This window comes from Phodopus roborovskii, unplaced genomic scaffold (assembly GCF_943737965.1).
Source record: "Phodopus roborovskii unplaced genomic scaffold, PHOROB, whole genome shotgun sequence".
NCBI classification, from domain to species: Eukaryota; Metazoa; Chordata; class Mammalia; order Rodentia; family Cricetidae; genus Phodopus; species Phodopus roborovskii.
Genome location: NW_026126407.1, coordinates 47,445,996 through 47,463,045, shown reverse-complemented (window position 1 = coordinate 47,463,045; position 17,050 = coordinate 47,445,996). Strand labels below are relative to the sequence as shown.

Here is a 17,050-nt window from a genome sequence, read left to right as displayed (position 1 = left end):
CATTCCTCAGCCCTGAGTCAGGCGGCCGCCCCTCTGCCGGGCCCGCCCCCGGCGCGCACGCCCCTCGGCCCGTGGCATTCCCAGGCGGACGGGCCGGGCCGGCGCGCGGGCGGCGCAGGCAGGGACTAGGCGCGGGCGCCCTCCCGGCCTGCGGCGGCAGCCGGTGCAGACCCCTCCGAGGACCCCGCGGCGGTGAGTGGCGGCCGGGATCTTGGCGCGGGGCTCAGGGCGGGCGGGTGTGGGGCTTGCGTTCTGGCGCAAGTGTCCGCCGATCGCTGCCAGACCGGTGCGCGGAGTTTCCCGAGCGCCCACGGAGGCGGCGCGGCCCGGATTCCAGCCCGGCGCCCCACAGAAATAGCCTGTGGTCGGATCGGCGCGGCCTGGCGGGCGGGGCAGACGGGCACCGGCCCCATCGGGTCTTTGGGACCGGAGGTCCAAGGACCCTAGCCGCTCCGAGGGCCACCAGTCCCTCCCCCATGCCCTCCTTGCCCCTGACCCCGCAAGGGTGGCATCTCAAACTCTGCGCAGAGCGCGCGACTTCGGGCCACCGGGTCCACGTCCTCTCCGCTCACGGGAGTAACAGCAACTGCTGCGGGCTGAAGAGCTCGGCTGGGCCTGTTGGGACCGTTTCAGCCCGGTTCGCATCAGCAAACCCGGGGACTACTTCCAAAGACAGCTCCCACTCTGTTCAGTGGTCCCAGGGCGAGCCCGAGGCCACAGTCGGATTCTTGAAGTAGGCCTGGGCGCGGTGGAGTGACCGCGGACCCTAGGTGCACAGGGATAGGCGAGAGGGCCTGTCTGTCCTGCTGGGAGAATGCTTGTAGAGCTAATGGTCAGGGGACTCCCCCTAGGCTTTCTTTCCGCTCAGTTTGTCCGGATCAGAGTTCCTGTTCCTTGTGCCTCTTGGAGTAGTGTGTCTGTCTGCGTGGGCGGGGTCTGGATCTGGAGGCCCCCACCCCCGCTCTGTCCTGGGAAAGCCCCCCCTCCCCACTTCCTGTTGTAGCAAGGAGAAGATTCGAGGATGAAACTGGCTTTTCAGGTTTAGACCAGCTAGAAGCCGGGGCAGTCCCAGGCGAGGTGCTCCCCACCTCCACGGGTTGAGCCTCAGCCCCTTGCCCCCGCCCTTAAGCCTGGAGAATGCTGGGGAACTCAGCAGCTGGCCGGTTCTCAAGAGGTTCCAGAAGCAGAGTCCTCTGCTACCAGGGTCACTCTGGGCAAGCTGGGTCCTTTACTTAGAGATCTGCTAAGAGGGCAAGTGTGTCGAGTAGGCCCTAGATTAAGGTATAGGTTCTGGGACCCTCCACGGACCTCCAGGCAGCCTCCATGGCTGGCCAGTTCCTCTACAGGAGCCCTACTGGGAGGTCTACTTGGGTGAGCCAGCCTTAACTCCCCTGGGGAGCTGTTGTACTGAGTGCACTGGTTTGGGTCTCCAGTTAAAGGACCAGCCGAGCCCTTCCCTCGTATTACCGCTACCGCAGCCCCACTCATCCATCCCTCTGCGCTCTGTCTGTCCTCAAGGTACCCCTCCCCTTAATGTGAAGAGCTCTCTCGCCTGTCACAGGATCAGAATCTCTGCCTTCTGACTACTTTTTGAGTTTGTTGTGTTTAGGGGTGACTCCCTTTACCTCACTTGAAGATATGGGGTCATCCAGAGAGTCACAGCTGTCTCCCTCAGCCCCAGATGCTCTGTAGCTGCTGGCTCCCTCCCAGTTACCTGGCCAAGGTGCTGAACTGCCTTGAGGCCCCATGACCTCAGGCTGTGAAAGGCCTCTCTTGAGTTTATCTGTAAAATGGACATAAGTGATTCCTTCCCGCCACGGATTATACTGTAAACAGGATTAGTTAGGAGGATCTGGTCTGCGGCAGGTGTCCTAAGCTTTAGATGACCGGAGCCGGTTTTTTTTTGCTGACTCAGTTTAACCCCTGCTTCCTGTGGTTCCTGGGAGGGGTTTCTGCATAGTAGGATGTCAGGAGTCAGAGCAATTCTGGGGAACTCTGTGCCTTCTCCCTCCATTCGGACACTCAGCTGGACTGCAGATTGGGACCAGAAGTGTCCATTTTAGTGGGCACTAATCCAGAGACTAATTTACAGCTCAGTTCTTACTCCAAGCCCCTTTATGACTGGCTGGCTGGGACGGGTCTCCTTTCTGCTCTTCTCCCCAACTGGATCAAGGATTTTGGCTGGCTGTCAGAGGCCCCTGGGCTATGGCTGCTTTTGAGCCATGGCTGGTGCCTCTCCCCAGGGATGGCCCCTTTCCTCTTGTGCTCCACCATCCTTTGGTGCCTCGAGTCCCAGAGCTTCCTGCACCCACAGACTGCTGCAGAGAATCCCTTGTTCTGCTGCCCTCTCTGTAAGCTTCCCTGAGATGATGGCAGGTGATGGGAAGGGGGCAAAATTTAGTGTGTCCTGGAAATGGGGAGGGGTTCATTGCAAAGGCCTACCCTGCCCCATGCTAAAAATGGAAAATCCAGAGGACCCAGCAAACACTCAATGTGATGCCATTTGCAGATGAGGTACAGAGAGACCGGGGAGTCACAGTAGTGTGTCATGATGGTGCACAGAGGCTGTAGAAAGCTGTGAGTCCCTCCCCCAGGGGCAGTTTGAGGTTGGTTAATAGATTAGAGAGGAGACAGGTTTCAAGTGTGATGCTGGAGTGTGAGGCGGTTGTAGCCCACACTGAGGATGCAGTTTCACACCAGCATCCTATGTCACTGTGTCTTGAGTGTGCTTTGTGGGTACACCGTCCTATACTCCTCCTTTGCAGTATGCATCCTCAGGTCCCTCTCACTCCTGTAGCTCCCACCTACAGCTTTGCTATCTTGGTTTTTTGTTTGAGGCAGGGTTTCATGATGTAGCCTGGCCTGGCTTCAAACTCGGAGTCTTCCTTCCTGAGCTAGGTGCTGGGATTACAGGTGTATAACGCCATACCTGGCTGCACCTCAGTTTTGGTTGCCTTCTTCCCACTCAGGCCATCACCCCTTCCTTCTGTTGACTCAGCTGAGTACCTACTGTGTGTCAGGCACTTGCCTCACGCCTTTTTAATTGAGAAAATGGAGGCTTGCCAGGTGTGGCGCACATCTGTAATCTCAGAACTTAGTGGATGGAGGCAGGAGAATCAGTTCAAGGCATTCCTCTGATTACATAGTGAATGTGAGGCCAGCATGGGCTACATGAGACCCTGTCTCGAAAACCAAGAAGGGAAAAGTTCATGCATGCTCATGCCTTGGGACAGTGGTGTGGGTATAGATTTTGGCTCATGTTGCTCTACCTGCCTTCTGACTTCCTGGCTCTAACTGTACTGATGAATGGGGGTAGCCAGTTGTCCCACAGCAAGATAGACCCTTGTCTCCTCCACAACCTCTTTCCCACTCATCACACTGTATCCACAGGCAATCAGAGTGCCTTCTGACATGTGCCATAGCTCTCTGGTCCACCCTGTCCCTCACCCTCAATTGGAATCTTGCTTAAGCTGCTTGGAGCCCTGACAAGGCTCTGCTGCCCAACCTAACTCCATCCCACCTCCAACCACTGAGTGCTTGCTTTCCAACACTTCCCACTAACTCTAGTTCCCCTTTGGGCGGCTCCTTATGCTTCTGGGGTGACTCATGGTGTGTGACCCCAGGCAGTCAGCCTCTCCGTGGGCCATGGTTTCCCACTACACTGGGGCCAGCAGAGGAGAGAGAAAGGGCTGTCAGGGAACAAGAGCCCACTGTGTGCCTGGAGGAGATCTAGACACTGAGCCACTGTGGGCCATCAGTGTATTGCTCCTTGGCCTAGACTCTTTGTCTGGTCTGGTATGCCCCTCCCCCAGGCCTTGTGAATCCCACTAGCTTCAGGCCTTCTTAGTAACAGCATAGGGCGGGGCAAGTTGGGAACATAGCACTAGGGTAGGGTGGATATCCTTTCCCCAAACTGCAGGCCTAGAGTTGTGTGTATGTGGGTTCTCTTGTGTTTTCCTTCACTATAGCATGGGAGGTTTGTAGAAGGGGGACCCTGGGAGACCCAGGTGTTGGGGCAGAAGCTGGTTGTAGGGTCAGGCTCCAAGTGCTTTGCACACTGCCCTCTTAGCTTGTGCTTTTCCCATTCACACTCACCCAGGTCAGCTGGTCAGCTGTTGTCTCCAGGTCCTGCTGAAGGATCGGCTCCTTCCAGAGTTCCCACATCTGCACCTAGGAGAACTGGCACTCACCACTCTGTGCTTAGGTAAGGCAACACCAGTGGACAGAGCCCTGGGAGCCTGCAGAAAGCATGTTGCAGGACTTCGATATAGGAGAAATGGAGGCCAAAGACAGACTTTGGTCGGGTTAGTGGAGCCATGCTTATTAGTAGCTGTTAGAAATGGCAGCTGGTATTCCTGAGAAAGACCACCTAGAAGTGCTGGGCACAGGTACCCAGTTTGTTGGAAAGGCCAGTCCCCAGCACTTAGCATTCTCTGTGGTCCTGGGACCTCTCTTGACCATGTTCTTTCTGGGGCTCCTGAGTGGCAGCTCAGGATGGACCAGAGGCAGGACACTTAAGGCATCCTCCATCTTGTCTGGTACCTGCCCCTTACCCAGTGGGCCTCACAGGGCCCAGTCCAGCCTTGGAGATTCCCTGCCTTCCAGGCCTCCTGTGAGAGTGGAGCTTCTATCTCTTCCAGGCATGGAGGAGAGTCCTAAATTAAGCATCAGCAGGTGGGTTACACATCCTGTTCAGGTCTGCAGATTAGAAAGTCTAAGATTTTGTGTCTTCTGCCCTCTGAGTTCTAGTCAGGGAACCCCTGCTTGCATCACATCTTCAGCCTGCTATATCCTAGTCAGGGAGCCCTTGCCTGAATCCTCAGCCTGCTTTCATCTTCACTTTCCAGACACATGAGGCCCTTCACTTGGAACAGGGTCAGGTGTTTATCTGCTATGACTGTCCTTGTAAAGAGGGAAGAAGAGTCCCACAGAGACCAAGATTTACCTGACAATCTTAAGCGAGCCCTTCTGCCTAGACAAGAACTTGGCTAGCCTCAAATGCATAGATATCTGTATATGTCTGCTTCTGCCTCCTGAGTGCTAAGATTAGGGGTGTGCAATAGTGTGCCTGGCTCAAATACACACACACACACACACACACACACAATTTCAAGACAGGGTCTCACTGTGTAACTTGGGCTGTTCTGGAACTCATTGTGTAGACGAGGCTGTCCTTGAACTTACAGAGGCCTGCCTCTGCCTCCCAAGGGCTGATATTAAAGGCATCTGCCACCATGCTCATATATATTCAGAGGCTGGAGGACAACTTTTTTTGTGGATTAGTTCCACCCCCCCCCCCACTTTTTGTGGTGTCTGGGATTGAATTCAGACTTGCATACCAAGAACTTTTACCTGAGCTATTTGGAGGGCCTGCTTGTGTGATAGGTTCTTAGGGTCTTAGGTACTCAAGGAGCTTTCCCCAACCTGTCCCTGCCTAGTAACTTCATGGCCTATTTTGGTAATTGGTGCCACCTGGTGGTCATTCATCCATGGTTTCTGCTCCAAGGGATTTTTGTTTTGTTTTTAGACACAGCCTCACTCTGTAGCCCTGGCTGGCCTCAAACTCACAGAGATCTGCTGTCTCTTTAGTACTGAGATTACCCAGCACCAAGGGACTTCTCTTTGTAAAGTCATTTGCACACAGGAGCGTGGTGCCCTAGCTGTTGCTCTGAAGTTCCAGGAAGTCACCTCTTTCTCTAAGTGTGGGGAGTCTTCTGTGTGTGGGACGTGGAAGTCATGTGGTTAAGATGGCCTGGGACGGATGGGCTAGTGCCCTGTGCTCAGACTTTGCTGTGCTGCACAGCTCCACATGCTGTCTGCGCTGTTTCCACCCACTCCAGCCGGAATCCTCACTACCCCCTGCCAAGCACCTGTAATTTGTTTTTTTGCCCAGCACACCAAGCATTTATAAGGCTATTGTTACCCAGGCTTTAAGTTCAAGAGGGTGGGAGCCCTCTACCGGTGTGTGTCAAGCATCTGGTCTTGCTCATAGTAGGTATATGCAGTGTTGTCCCATGGATTTCTATTACTGGGGAACCTGTCTGTGGTGAGATCAGGCACAGAGCATGCCAGGAGCTGCGTGCACCTCTGTTGGGCTTGCATTACTTCTTCTAGGTTTGGGTCCATGGTGTCCTTGGAGATTTGTCAGGGTTGTCACTCAACATAATCTCCTGCTCCCAGGCTTGTCTCACTGCCTCTGGAACCATGAGTGAGGCCCGAAGAGACAGTACTAGCAGCCTGCAACGCAAGAAGCCCCCGTGGCTCAAGTTGGACATCCCAGCTGTGGCGCCTTCAGCAGCAGCAGAAGAGCCTAGCTTTCTGCAGGTAGGTTCTGGCCAGTGGCCAGTAGGGGTTTTGGGAATTCCCTCGCCAGGCTCCTCACCATGACTCTTTCTAGCCTCTGCGGCGGCAGGCTTTCTTGCGGAGTGTGAGTATGCCAGCTGAGACAGCTCGAGTCCCATCACCCCACCATGAGCCTCGGCGGCTGGTGCTGCAGCGTCAGACATCCATCACACAGACCATCCGCAGGTACCACACCATCCTGGGGCTAAGGTGGGGGCCTAGAGATAGGCACACAGAATCCCCTTTAGGTACTAGGGATGGGAACAGGGCAAAGGTCCCTTCTCTCTCAGCTTCTCTATCTTAATCCCAGCACCCTTTCATCATCCACCTGTTCTGGGGACCTATGGCTGGCACTCTATCTGCCTCTCTGTTCCCCGGGTATGCACTCTCTCTTTCTGCACACCCTAATAGCCTGGCCCCTCACAGCCGACAGGTACGCTTCGGGCGTGTCCACACTCTGCCTCTCCTGGGGCCCCGGGCTTCTTGCAAGGTCCTTCCACAGCGCCAGTCTCTCTCTTGGTCCTTGCTCAGGTACCTCATGCAGGTCTTGAGTGTGTTGGTGATTTCTGGCACGTGCATGTTATGCAGCCTCTTGGAGCTGTTGGAGTGCTTGACTTGACATTCCCTGACTGTTCATGACAAGGGCTGGCTGTGTTTTTTATTTGCATGTCCAAAGACCATGGCCATCCTACAGCTCCTGCTGCTGAGTTCTGTAGTGCCTGGGGTGGTGGTGGCTGCTTGAGGCCAAGGTGTCTCTCTGGACTCAGGGAACCTTCTGCTGACAGGCATGTAGAAAGCTAGAGTGGGAATTGGGGTGACCAGGGTGGGAGCACTCTTGTCCTTATTATTAGATGTTGCCAACTAGACCCAGTTCTTGGAATGACTGGAGATCTACCCAGGGGGTTAGCCTTTGAGGCTCCCTGACTGGGGTAGGGGGACAGGAGATATGGCTTCCCCTTGCTGAATCTTTCCCATGCCAGGGGGACAGCAGACTGGTTTGGAGTGAGCAAGGACAGTGACAGCACCCAGAAGTGGCAGCGCAAAAGCATCCGTCACTGCAGCCAGCGGTATGGGAAACTAAAGCCTCAGGTCATTCGGGAGCTGGACCTGCCCAGCCAGGACAACGTGTCACTGACCAGCACTGAGACGCCGCCTCCGCTCTATGTGGGGCCATGCCAGCTGGGCATGCAGAAGGTGCACTGCTGCCTCTTCATTCTGCTCCTCTAGCCCCTGGGGAAGAGTTGGGAGGGAGAGTATTCTTCTGAGCCTGTAGTTGGGATAGCAGCCACAGTCCTAGAAAGGCCCCTGCGACACTCCCGGGAGGAGGAAGAGTCATCAGGTTGTACCAGTTCAGGTTCTGGATAGCAGATGTCAAGAGGGAGAGTGACTCTCTAGGTGTCTTAGATGAGCGTGAGGCTTAGTGGGTAAGGAGCATTTATGCTTTTCATGGAAGGCTTGCCTGGGTCTGATTACTGATCTAGTATCTTTGACTCCCCCAGATCATAGACCCTCTGGCCCGTGGCCGCGCCTTCCGCATGGCCGATGACACTGCTGATGGCCTGAGTGCTCCCCACACTCCTGTCACACCAGGTGCTGCCTCCCTCTGCTCCTTCTCCAGCTCCCGCTCAGGTTTCAATCGGCTCCCTCGGCGGCGCAAACGTGAATCAGTGGCCAAGATGAGCTTCCGGGCCGCTGCAGCACTGGTGAAGGCAAGTGTAGAGGGCCAAAGCTGGAGGTGTGGCCGCTGAGCCCGCTTCCACTTCCAGGTCCTAAGGTCACCTTCGTGTCCTCAGGGTCGGTCTATCAGGGATGGCACTCTACGAAGGGGACAACGTCGAAGCTTTACTCCTGCCAGCTTCCTGGAGGAAGACATGGTGGACTTCCCTGATGAGTTGGATACGTCTTTCTTCACCCGGGTAAGAAGAGCCTGGGGTGTCACCCCATCCCCTCTGTCTCTGGATCCACCCTGACCTCACATATTTGCTCAGGAAGGTGTCCTCCATGAGGAGCTGTCCACGTACCCAGATGAGGTGTTTGAGTCCCCATCAGAGGCAGCACTCAAGGACTGGGAGAAAGCCCCAGAGCAGGCCGACCTCACAGGTGGTGCCCTGGACCGCAGGGAGCTTGAGCGAAGCCACTTGATGCTGTGAGTACAGGTAGTGGGGGAGGGGTGCAAGGGGGAGAGTCCGTCATTGGGAGCAGCTGGGCCCTTGGGTGCAATGCTGTAGCAGTCACAGTTGGACTGACTAGGGAACTGGGAACATAGCCTGACCCAGGGGTAGGCACAACCCTAGACTTTGATGCCCAGCTACATAAATTCCAGAGCCCAGGGGCTAGAGTCTAGAGGAAGAGCATGGCCTAGTAAATCTTGTTGAGATGTAGAGCCTTAGTCTTGGCTCCCCATTCTCTCCTGGCCAAGCTGCCAGGGGCTTGCTGTAAGAAGGAGGAAGAGGGATGGCTTGGGTGTCTCCATCCCTGGAAGGGCAGCAGAGACACAGAGCAGTGTTCTGATTCTGCCCAAGAAGGAAGACTGTTGTAGGTTCTAGGCAGGAAGTGAACATGCTGGTCCCTTCCAGTCCCCTGGAGCGAGGCTGGCGGAAGCAGAAGGAGGGCAGCACGGTAGCCCCGCAGCCCAAGGTGCGGCTTCGCCAGGAGGTGGTCAGTGCGGCTGGACCCAGGAGGGGTCAGCGCATTGCTGTGCCAGTACGCAAGCTCTTCGCCCGGGAAAAGCGGCCATATGGTTTGGGAATGGTGGGAAGGCTCACCAACCGCACCTACCGGAAACGTATTGACAGCTATGTCAAGCGGCAGATCGAGGACATGGATGACCACAGGTAGGTTGTGTTGGGGTGGAGGCTGGGCTGGTGTTAGGAATCCAAGTCAGGGATGCTCCTCATACCTCTGTCTCACAGGCCCTTCTTCACTTACTGGCTCACCTTCGTGCACTCACTGGTCACCATTCTGGCTGTGTGCATCTATGGTATTGCGCCTGTGGGCTTCTCGCAGCATGAGACAGTGGACTCGGTGAGCTCAGCCAGCCTTCTTGCACCCACATACCTGGAGTCCCGACTCTAGACCCAGAGACTGGCTCTGGGAGGATGGAGCCCTCCACACTTGATCTGATCTCAGTTCCTACCTTCCAGGTACTTCGGAAGCGTGGTGTCTATGAGAATGTCAAATATGTACAGCAGGAGAACTTCTGGATTGGCCCCAGCTCGGTGAGGACAGGGCTGGAGGTGGAGCTTGGAGTTGAGTCCTAGGCCTGAGGCCACAGCTGCTGTCTCCCTCTTCACAGGAAGCCCTCATTCACCTGGGTGCCAAGTTTTCACCCTGCATGCGCCAGGACCCACAGGTGCACAGCTTCATCCTTGCTGCCCGGGATCGTGAAAAGCACTCTGCTTGCTGTGTACGCAATGACCGGTCTGGCTGTGTGCAGACTTCGAAGGAGGAGTGCTCGGTGGGTGTCCTACGCTGTCCACTCTTAATTCCAGATTCAGGCCCCACAGCGTTTGCTCTGCTTTTGGCAGTGTGTGGAACCTAACTCGGTCCCTCTCATTCTCACCTTCATTCAGTTCCTGTGGAAGATGCCCATATGACTTTAATTTGGTCTCAGTGGGCTGCTCTTTCAGCACCTGTCTGCATTACATCTTAAGTGGATATTGCCTTATTTGATGGTGCATGCCTGCAAGTGCATTAGTTCAGATGCTGAAGTAGGAGGGTGGTTAAGTTCCAGGCCAGCCTAGACAGTACTCTATGGACTCAAAAGAAAACAAAACAAAATGCAAGAGTCACCCAAACTCTGACACTGTACATAGCTGAAGCTGTATCCCTACTTCAGGGCAGAGGCTGTCTCTATGCCACTGGGTTTCTGTGGTTTTTCCCCCCTGTGGGTTTCTGGGGTTTTAACCTAACAGTTGTGTGAAGGCAGAGGCACTCACAGGGCCTTGCCTTTGATCCCTGACTGACCCTGTGTCCCCACAGTCTACGCTGGCAGTATGGGTGAAGTGGCCCATTCATCCCAGTGCCCCAGACCTTGCAGGCAACAAGAGGCAGTTTGGTTCAGTCTGCCACCAGGACCCCAGGTGAGCACCATTGATTACCTTCTTCAGATACCCTTGGCTATGTCTGAGGGGTGTGGAGGATTCCTTGGTTTGGGCAGGAGGGTGACATTACTATGGGACAAAGGCTCTAACCATGTGGGCTCATGCAGGGTATGTGATGAGCCTTCCTCAGAGGACCCTCATGAGTGGCCAGAAGATATCACCAAGTGGCCGGTGAGCTGGGGTCTCATACTTGTCAAATGGGGGAGGAGGCCACACCCTACCATTAATGGTGCTACAGACTCTCATCTTCTCACTACCCTAGCCTTTGCCCAGCCTGCCCAACAAGGCTTGCCTCTGTGAGCAAGAGAACTGGGGGAAGACTTGAGAAACCAAATATTATTCTAGATTCTAGTTAGCAGGTGGCTCAGCTCAGGCTTTGGGTGTTATCTGCTTGAATCAAGGAAGGCCTGGCTTCTATCTGAGTCTTGTCTTCATCTCAGTCTCCAATAAGGGTATTAGGCCAAGAGCTCGGTGTGTGTGATAATGACCTCTACTCACTTGTTTTTCTTTTTTACCTAGATCTGCACCAAAAACAGTGCTGGGAACCACACTAACCACCCTCATATGGACTGTGTCATCACAGGCCGGCCCTGCTGCATCGGCACCAAAGGCAGGTGAGTGTGCATGAGCAGCTGGCTGGGGGAAGCACTTTTCTCCCTCACCGAAGCCTGCAGTAACCTGTTCCAGCATAGGGAGTAAGACCAGGCCAGTGGAGGTGGGTGGGGCTGAAGGTGCCTGTAGACCTCAGTAGCCTCCATCTACAAGGCTGGGCACCCTCCAAACCCTGGCATGACCCTTTAGGTGTGAGATCACTTCCCGGGAGTACTGTGACTTCATGAGGGGCTACTTCCATGAGGAGGCCACACTCTGCTCTCAGGTAGGCCTTGAGGGCATGCCCCTCTTTGCTCCTGGCCGCTGTGGAGGCTGACTGGCCACTTTGCACAGGTGCACTGCATGGACGATGTCTGTGGCCTCCTGCCTTTCCTCAATCCTGAGGTGCCTGACCAGTTCTACCGCCTGTGGCTGTCCCTCTTCCTGCACGCTGGGCAAGTGGGACTGGGGGCTGGGTGGGTGGCCTCATTCCCCAGGAGTGGTGGGCTGAGGGGTGAAAGAGAAGCCACCTTCCTGCTGAGTGCCCCTCACTGCCTACAGGATCCTGCATTGTTTGGTATCCGTCTGCTTCCAGATGACAGTCCTGAGGGACCTGGAGAAGCTGGCAGGCTGGCACCGCATAGCCATCATTTACCTGCTGAGTGGTGTCACAGGCAACCTAGCCAGTGCCATTTTCCTGCCATACCGGGCAGAGGTAAGGTGGCTTCCCAGGGTAGGGACCCTCTGTGTGTGCCTGTGGCTGGTGTGACTCCATCTGTGTTGAGATCAATTGTGCTCTGAGGTGTGATGGCAAGATGATGGCCCCAGATTCTGGGGTGGGGGTGGGGAGACGCTGCAGCCCCGCTAGCTCACTGCCTCTGACCCCCAACTTCAGGTAGGTCCAGCCGGCTCGCAGTTTGGTATCTTGGCCTGCCTCTTTGTGGAGCTGTTCCAGAGCTGGCAGATCCTGGCTCGACCCTGGCGTGCCTTCTTCAAGCTCTTGGCCGTGGTGCTTTTCCTCTTTGCCTTTGGCCTGCTGCCTTGGATCGACAACTTCGCCCACATCTCAGGCTTCATCAGTGGCCTCTTCCTTTCCTTTGCCTTCTTGCCTTACATCAGCTTTGGCAAGTTTGACCTGTACCGCAAGCGTTGCCAGATCATCATCTTCCAGGCTGTCTTCCTGGGCCTGCTGGCTGGCCTGGTGGTACTCTTCTACTTCTACCCAGTCCGCTGTGAGTGGTGTGAGTCTCTCACCTGCATCCCTTTTACCGACAAGTTCTGTGAGAAGTATGAGCTGGATGCTCAGCTCCACTGAAGCAGCTGTGGGCACCCCAGGACACCCAGCCTCCCAGGCTGAAGAGATGGTGCTGCCAGAAGCCTGACTTCCGTGCCTTGCTCGCTCCTGTTGAGCCCCTCTACTGCTGGACACTTATTACATGAGTTCCCATGATAACCTTCTAACTAGTCCCCCGACGACCACTTCATGTGGCCAATAAATGGACTGGGAGCGTTTTAGCTGCCATTAAATTTACCAGTGCTGTTTCTTTTCCTGATTTCTGGTTGGGAATGTGGTAGAGGCCACAAAGACTTTCGACATATGATTCCTGACATCAGTGGTTCTCAACTCGTGGGTTGAGACCCCTTTGCCAAACCTCTATCTCCAAAAATATCTGTATTATGATTCATATGTAACAGTAGCAAAGTTACAGTTTTGAATTAGCAATGAAATAATTGTATGGTTGGGGGTCACCACAGCTTGAGGAACTGTATTAAAGGGTCGTAGCACTAGGAAGGTTGAGAACCACTGCCCTATGTCAGAGACATAACTGGCTGTCACCTCTGTTAAGTCTCGTAGTGGGGCTAGTAGACATTGTTGGTACAGGGAGCTAGGGGAGTACAGGCATATCTCCACAGTGGGGAGCATCTTGCACACCTTGTAACTCATGCCTCATTCTTCTCACTGAGCCCAGCAGAAGCTACAGGGAACCTGTTAGATGGAGGTCTGAGGCTTTAGCTTCCACCCTGTCACCTACTAGCTCCTATCACAAGCCCTGGGATGCAGGCTCCTGTTTCCTCACAGCAGAAACAAATCTAGCTACTCAGATTGTACCACTCCATGCTATGAGGCCATGGGAAGAAAGGTGAGCAGTGTGGTTCCAGAGCTTAGGTGTGCCCTCTGAGACTCTGGCACTTCGCAATACCAGTGTCTGCCCTCATCTCCCTCCAGTATGGGACAGATCTAGCCCATCCAGAGTGGCTTTCTGATTTGTCCAGTTACACTGCAAACAGGTTTATTTTGTAGGCCAGGCACACAACCACATAGGATCTTCAGGCAGAGTTCATAGGAAAGCGAGGGACAGAGGAACTTTGCATGTTAGAGGGTTCCAGGGCTCCGGCTGACAACTCCACCCAGGCAATACAGAGATGCAGCTAGCCCAACACCCTTTCCTGTGAGGGCAAGGGAAGGGTGCCATCTTGCTGGGAAAGGTTGGATCAATCTGTCTGGGGTTTACTTCTGTCTAAGCTTCTTGATGAAGGAAACCTCATCTCGATTCCGGATGCCATAACTGAAAACGAGAAAGGTACAGTGTCTGACCCACAGAAGGATCACCCAGGCTTACACAGGATCAGGAACAATCAGGTGAGGATGGCTATAGCCTTCCTCCCCCTCCACACCTGGTTTCTTTCATGAAGCTCCAGGCTGCTGTGAGAACAGCAGGGTTGTTTCCCTGCCCTGCATTAAGTGGGAGCCCCAAGGAAATGCACACAAGACAGTCAGTCCAGCCAGGGACCTTCTTATCACATCCCTTTGGTGGAGCAAGGCACCGATGGACCACAGACCTACAGCTCAGGATGTTGCCTAGACTTACTCTCTGAGCTTCTTCTTGTCCTCTGTGAGCTTCTCCCCAGCTGAGGTCAGATGGTACGTCCGCCACACATACGACCTGCAAAGAAGGGACTTAAGTGATGCACATACTACCCCCAGGAGGGTGAACTGAGCAGCTGGGATGATAGAGGCTTGCAGCACCAGGGCAGATAGGTTCCTTGTCTGGACATTTCCCTATGTGATATATACGGTAGGCCCAAGGCAGTTGTAGGGGGTACCAAACACATCTTGCTAAGGAAATAGGTGACAATACTAAGAGTCAGGTAACAGGATATTTGAGGGAAGGGGGCCACTGACAGGTACACCATCTATAACTAGGGATACATTAAGGTGTCAGGTGTTTCCAAGTGAACACTTCCTGCAGTGTGGATAGGGTGACATCAGTAAAAGGGTGTTTTAGAAAGGGCAACTAGGGTAGGACCCTCAGGCACAGAATTACCCAACCTGGAAACTCTCATGACATGGGATCATGGCAACATCTCTACTTGGTAGAGGGGCATTGGTGGTATTCAAGAGAGGAACTGAAAGTCGCCTCCTTGTAGTACCCCACACAACCCCAAGATTGACACAGAGAAGGCACTGTTGCCTACTCACCAGCTGATGTGCTGAATGCCTCCTTCCCGCTCCTGCTTGAGCTGCATGTATCTCTGGATAGCCTTCTTCAGGTCCAGGACTGTGGCATTCTGTACGACCACCACAGCTGGAGCCATGGACACATATGGGAAAGAGATATGGGAGAAGATCCATAGGAGAATCCACACACAGAGCCCCAGGCAATGGGAGAAACCCAGGGCTCTGCTCTGTTGGGCAGGATGGCTGTGTGGCTGTCCCAACACACCCAGGCATGGTCTGAGTTTCTCACAGACTAGCTCTGCTATTACCTTGCTGCTATGAGAGCTCAGGCTTAAAGAGAGAAGGATGGTTGTGGCTTGAACGAGAATGCCCCCATAGGCTCCTGTATTTGAATGTTTGATCCTGAGTGAAGCTGTCTGGGAAGGACTAGGAGGTTCGAGCTCTTTAGAGGTGTGTCATTAGTGGTGAGCTTTGATGTTTCAATAGCCCACACCATTGCAGTTAGCTCTGTCTCACGGCAGTGGACCAGAATGTAAGTTCTCAGCTACTGCTCCAGGACCATGTCTGCCTGCCTGTTGCCACCATGCTCCCTGCCATAATGGTCATGAACCCTCTAGAATTGTAAGCCCCACAAACATTTTCTTTTAGAAGCTGCCTTGATTGCAATGTCTCTTTATAGCAAGAGAAAAGTAACTAAGACTGTGGTACTTACGCATTACCTCTCCATCCATCTTGCACACTCGGACTGTCATTGCTTGGCCATATTCCAGTGCAATCTGAGAATTGACCTCTTCTAAAGTGACCTAGGAAAGACCAAATGGAGGTGGAAATGCTGATCCTTAACACCTCAACAATAACAATGGAAACCAAGCTGACAGTGCCCCAAAGTTGTGTTCTGTATTATGAAGAGCATAGATATGGGGTTCTTGCCTGCTATGGTTAGGATTTTCTATTTAAAAAGTCTCCCAAGGGAGCAAAGGAACAGGCATGGGAAGAGAGCTGCACAAGGGAAGAGCACTGGGCCTGACAATTCTGAGACTCCTACATCAAGCAGTGTCATATGACTGGTTGAGGCAGGGCAGGGGTACAAAATTTACCAGCTACCAAAAACCAGTGATGACAAAATAGTTTTTGTTTTCAGGCAGGAATTCACTATGTTACCCTGGTGGGTCTGGAGCTCTAAGTGGGTCAGTCTGACTTTGAAGTCACAGAGATCCGCCTGTCTCCAACCCCCTCCCCCAAGTGCAGGGATTAAAGGTGTGTGCCACCATAGCCTGGTGGCAAGAGATGTTTTAATAAAACACCGAGGGAAGTACAAGTTGAGAAAGTGGTGTAACTCCGTGGTAGAGCACTTGTTTAGCATTCGAAAGGCTCCAAGTTTGACCACCCAGTTCTGTGCGAACACAGATGTTAAATTAAAACACCCTTGATGGACAAGGTAAAAAAAATGAAAGAATCATTATGCCCACGCATATTGATGCTTGAGGCAAATGGAAAAGTCCAGGCACACTGCTCCTGAATTAAAATCTTAGTTTTTGTTTACTCCTAACTTTTCACACTTGCGAGCGAGTGTTTTGGGGTCCTCTCATCCCCAAACTTGGCGCTTATGCACAGAATCGTCTTTTGCTCGTGGGACCACCCTGTCGCGCACCTGGATCGGAAGGTCGCAAAGCAGAGGGTCTTGTACGACCATGGCGAGACCTTCTTGGAACACGTCCACGGCCTCGGAATGTGGCAATGCTTCCTCATCATCCTCATCGTCCTCAGGCACTTCCGGCCGATCCGCAGGCTCCGGGTCTTCCAGGGTTGCCAACTACCAGTAGAGTCTTGGTTTTCCGTCGCTCCTCCAGGCGGCCCTGACTTCCGGCGCGTGCGCAGTGACTGCGCCACGCCCCTGGCGAGGCAGTTCGGTCATTGGTGCACTGCGTGGCTTCAGTGACCAATGAGGCGTGCGAGACCGCTGATTAGGCTGGGAGCATGCAGAAAACGGGCTATTGGCCGGGTAGGGCGGGTCACGTGCCTAGTGCAGGCAGCCCGGGAGTTACATGTAGTCCGTCGTGTCTTTGGCTGTAGAACTCAGTCCGGTCCAGTGTGGTCAGACTGGTCTTCTACCTGGGCTGGTTGTCAGGGAGGGTCGGAGGGTCAGTATTGCCATCGCTTCGCCCAAGAAACCTGTTTCCCTCCCACCCTCACCCCAGCACAGCGTCACTTTGTGACGCTAGGAAGTGGGTGCCTCCTGCCCAATCAAAGAAACACCCTGAGCAGAGCCAAACACAATTTGGCCCTGCAACAGAACCAAAGAAATGCTCCCTGACCCTGAAACCAGTGCCAAAGAAACACATTTTGTTGCTGGAATCAGAGCCAGTGAAAGAAATACACCCTGATCCTAAAATTAGAGCCAAAAGGCTAAATAAAAAGGACCAGTGAAAGAAACACACTTTGGCCCCGAAATCAGCCAAATCTGACCCTAAACCTGTGCAGAAAACCAACCAATCCCTAAGCATGAGATCTAGCCAGTCTGAGCTCAAGGATTGAAATCTGACCAATCCTCACC

General features: G+C 53.9%; 2 protein-coding genes across 2 annotated transcripts; one reads left to right on the top strand and one right to left on the bottom strand.

The window, feature by feature from the left end:
* Positions 1-50: 50 nt before the first annotated feature.
* On the top strand, positions 51-12,565 carry Rhbdf1 (rhomboid 5 homolog 1). The gene is made up of 19 exons (XM_051181016.1): positions 51-192; positions 4,100-4,204; positions 6,181-6,324; positions 6,398-6,528; positions 7,323-7,536; positions 7,842-8,051; positions 8,136-8,258; positions 8,331-8,488; positions 8,919-9,176; positions 9,255-9,366; positions 9,486-9,560; positions 9,638-9,799; positions 10,324-10,424; positions 10,553-10,616; positions 10,965-11,059; positions 11,247-11,322; positions 11,391-11,491; positions 11,598-11,751; positions 11,932-12,565. The coding sequence occupies exons 3-19, from the start codon at positions 6,205-6,207 to the stop codon at positions 12,349-12,351; spliced, it is 2,574 nt and encodes an 857-aa protein (XP_051036973.1). The 5' UTR covers positions 51-192; positions 4,100-4,204; positions 6,181-6,204; the 3' UTR covers positions 12,352-12,565.
* Positions 12,566-13,383: 818 nt separating this feature from the next.
* On the bottom strand, positions 13,384-16,329 carry Snrnp25 (small nuclear ribonucleoprotein U11/U12 subunit 25). The gene is made up of 5 exons (XM_051181028.1): positions 16,148-16,329; positions 15,209-15,299; positions 14,518-14,623; positions 13,907-13,981; positions 13,384-13,603 (listed from the first exon to the last, which is right to left on the bottom strand). The coding sequence occupies exons 1-5, from the start codon at positions 16,187-16,189 to the stop codon at positions 13,546-13,548; spliced, it is 372 nt and encodes a 123-aa protein (XP_051036985.1). The 5' UTR covers positions 16,190-16,329; the 3' UTR covers positions 13,384-13,545.
* Positions 16,330-17,050: the final 721 nt, after the last annotated feature.

Coding starts and splice junctions, on each gene's coding strand:
- Rhbdf1 (XM_051181016.1), top strand. CDS start 6,205: ATGAGTGAGGCCCGAAGAGACAGTACTAGCAGCCTGCAACGCAAGAAG. Junction 9,800..10,323: donor CTTCGAAGGAGGAGTGCTCG/GTGGGTGTCCTA, acceptor GTGTCCCCACAG/TCTACGCTGGCAGTATGGGT. Junction 10,617..10,964: donor AAGATATCACCAAGTGGCCG/GTGAGCTGGGGT, acceptor TTTTTTACCTAG/ATCTGCACCAAAAACAGTGC.
- Snrnp25 (XM_051181028.1), bottom strand. CDS start 16,189: ATGGTCGTACAAGACCCTCTGCTTTGCGACCTTCCGATCCAG. Junction 15,300..16,147: donor TTTGCGACCTTCCGATCCAG/GTGCGCGACAGG, acceptor GGTCTTTCCTAG/GTCACTTTAGAAGAGGTCAA. Junction 13,982..14,517: donor GGCATTCAGCACATCAGCTG/GTGAGTAGGCAA, acceptor CCTTCTTTGCAG/GTCGTATGTGTGGCGGACGT.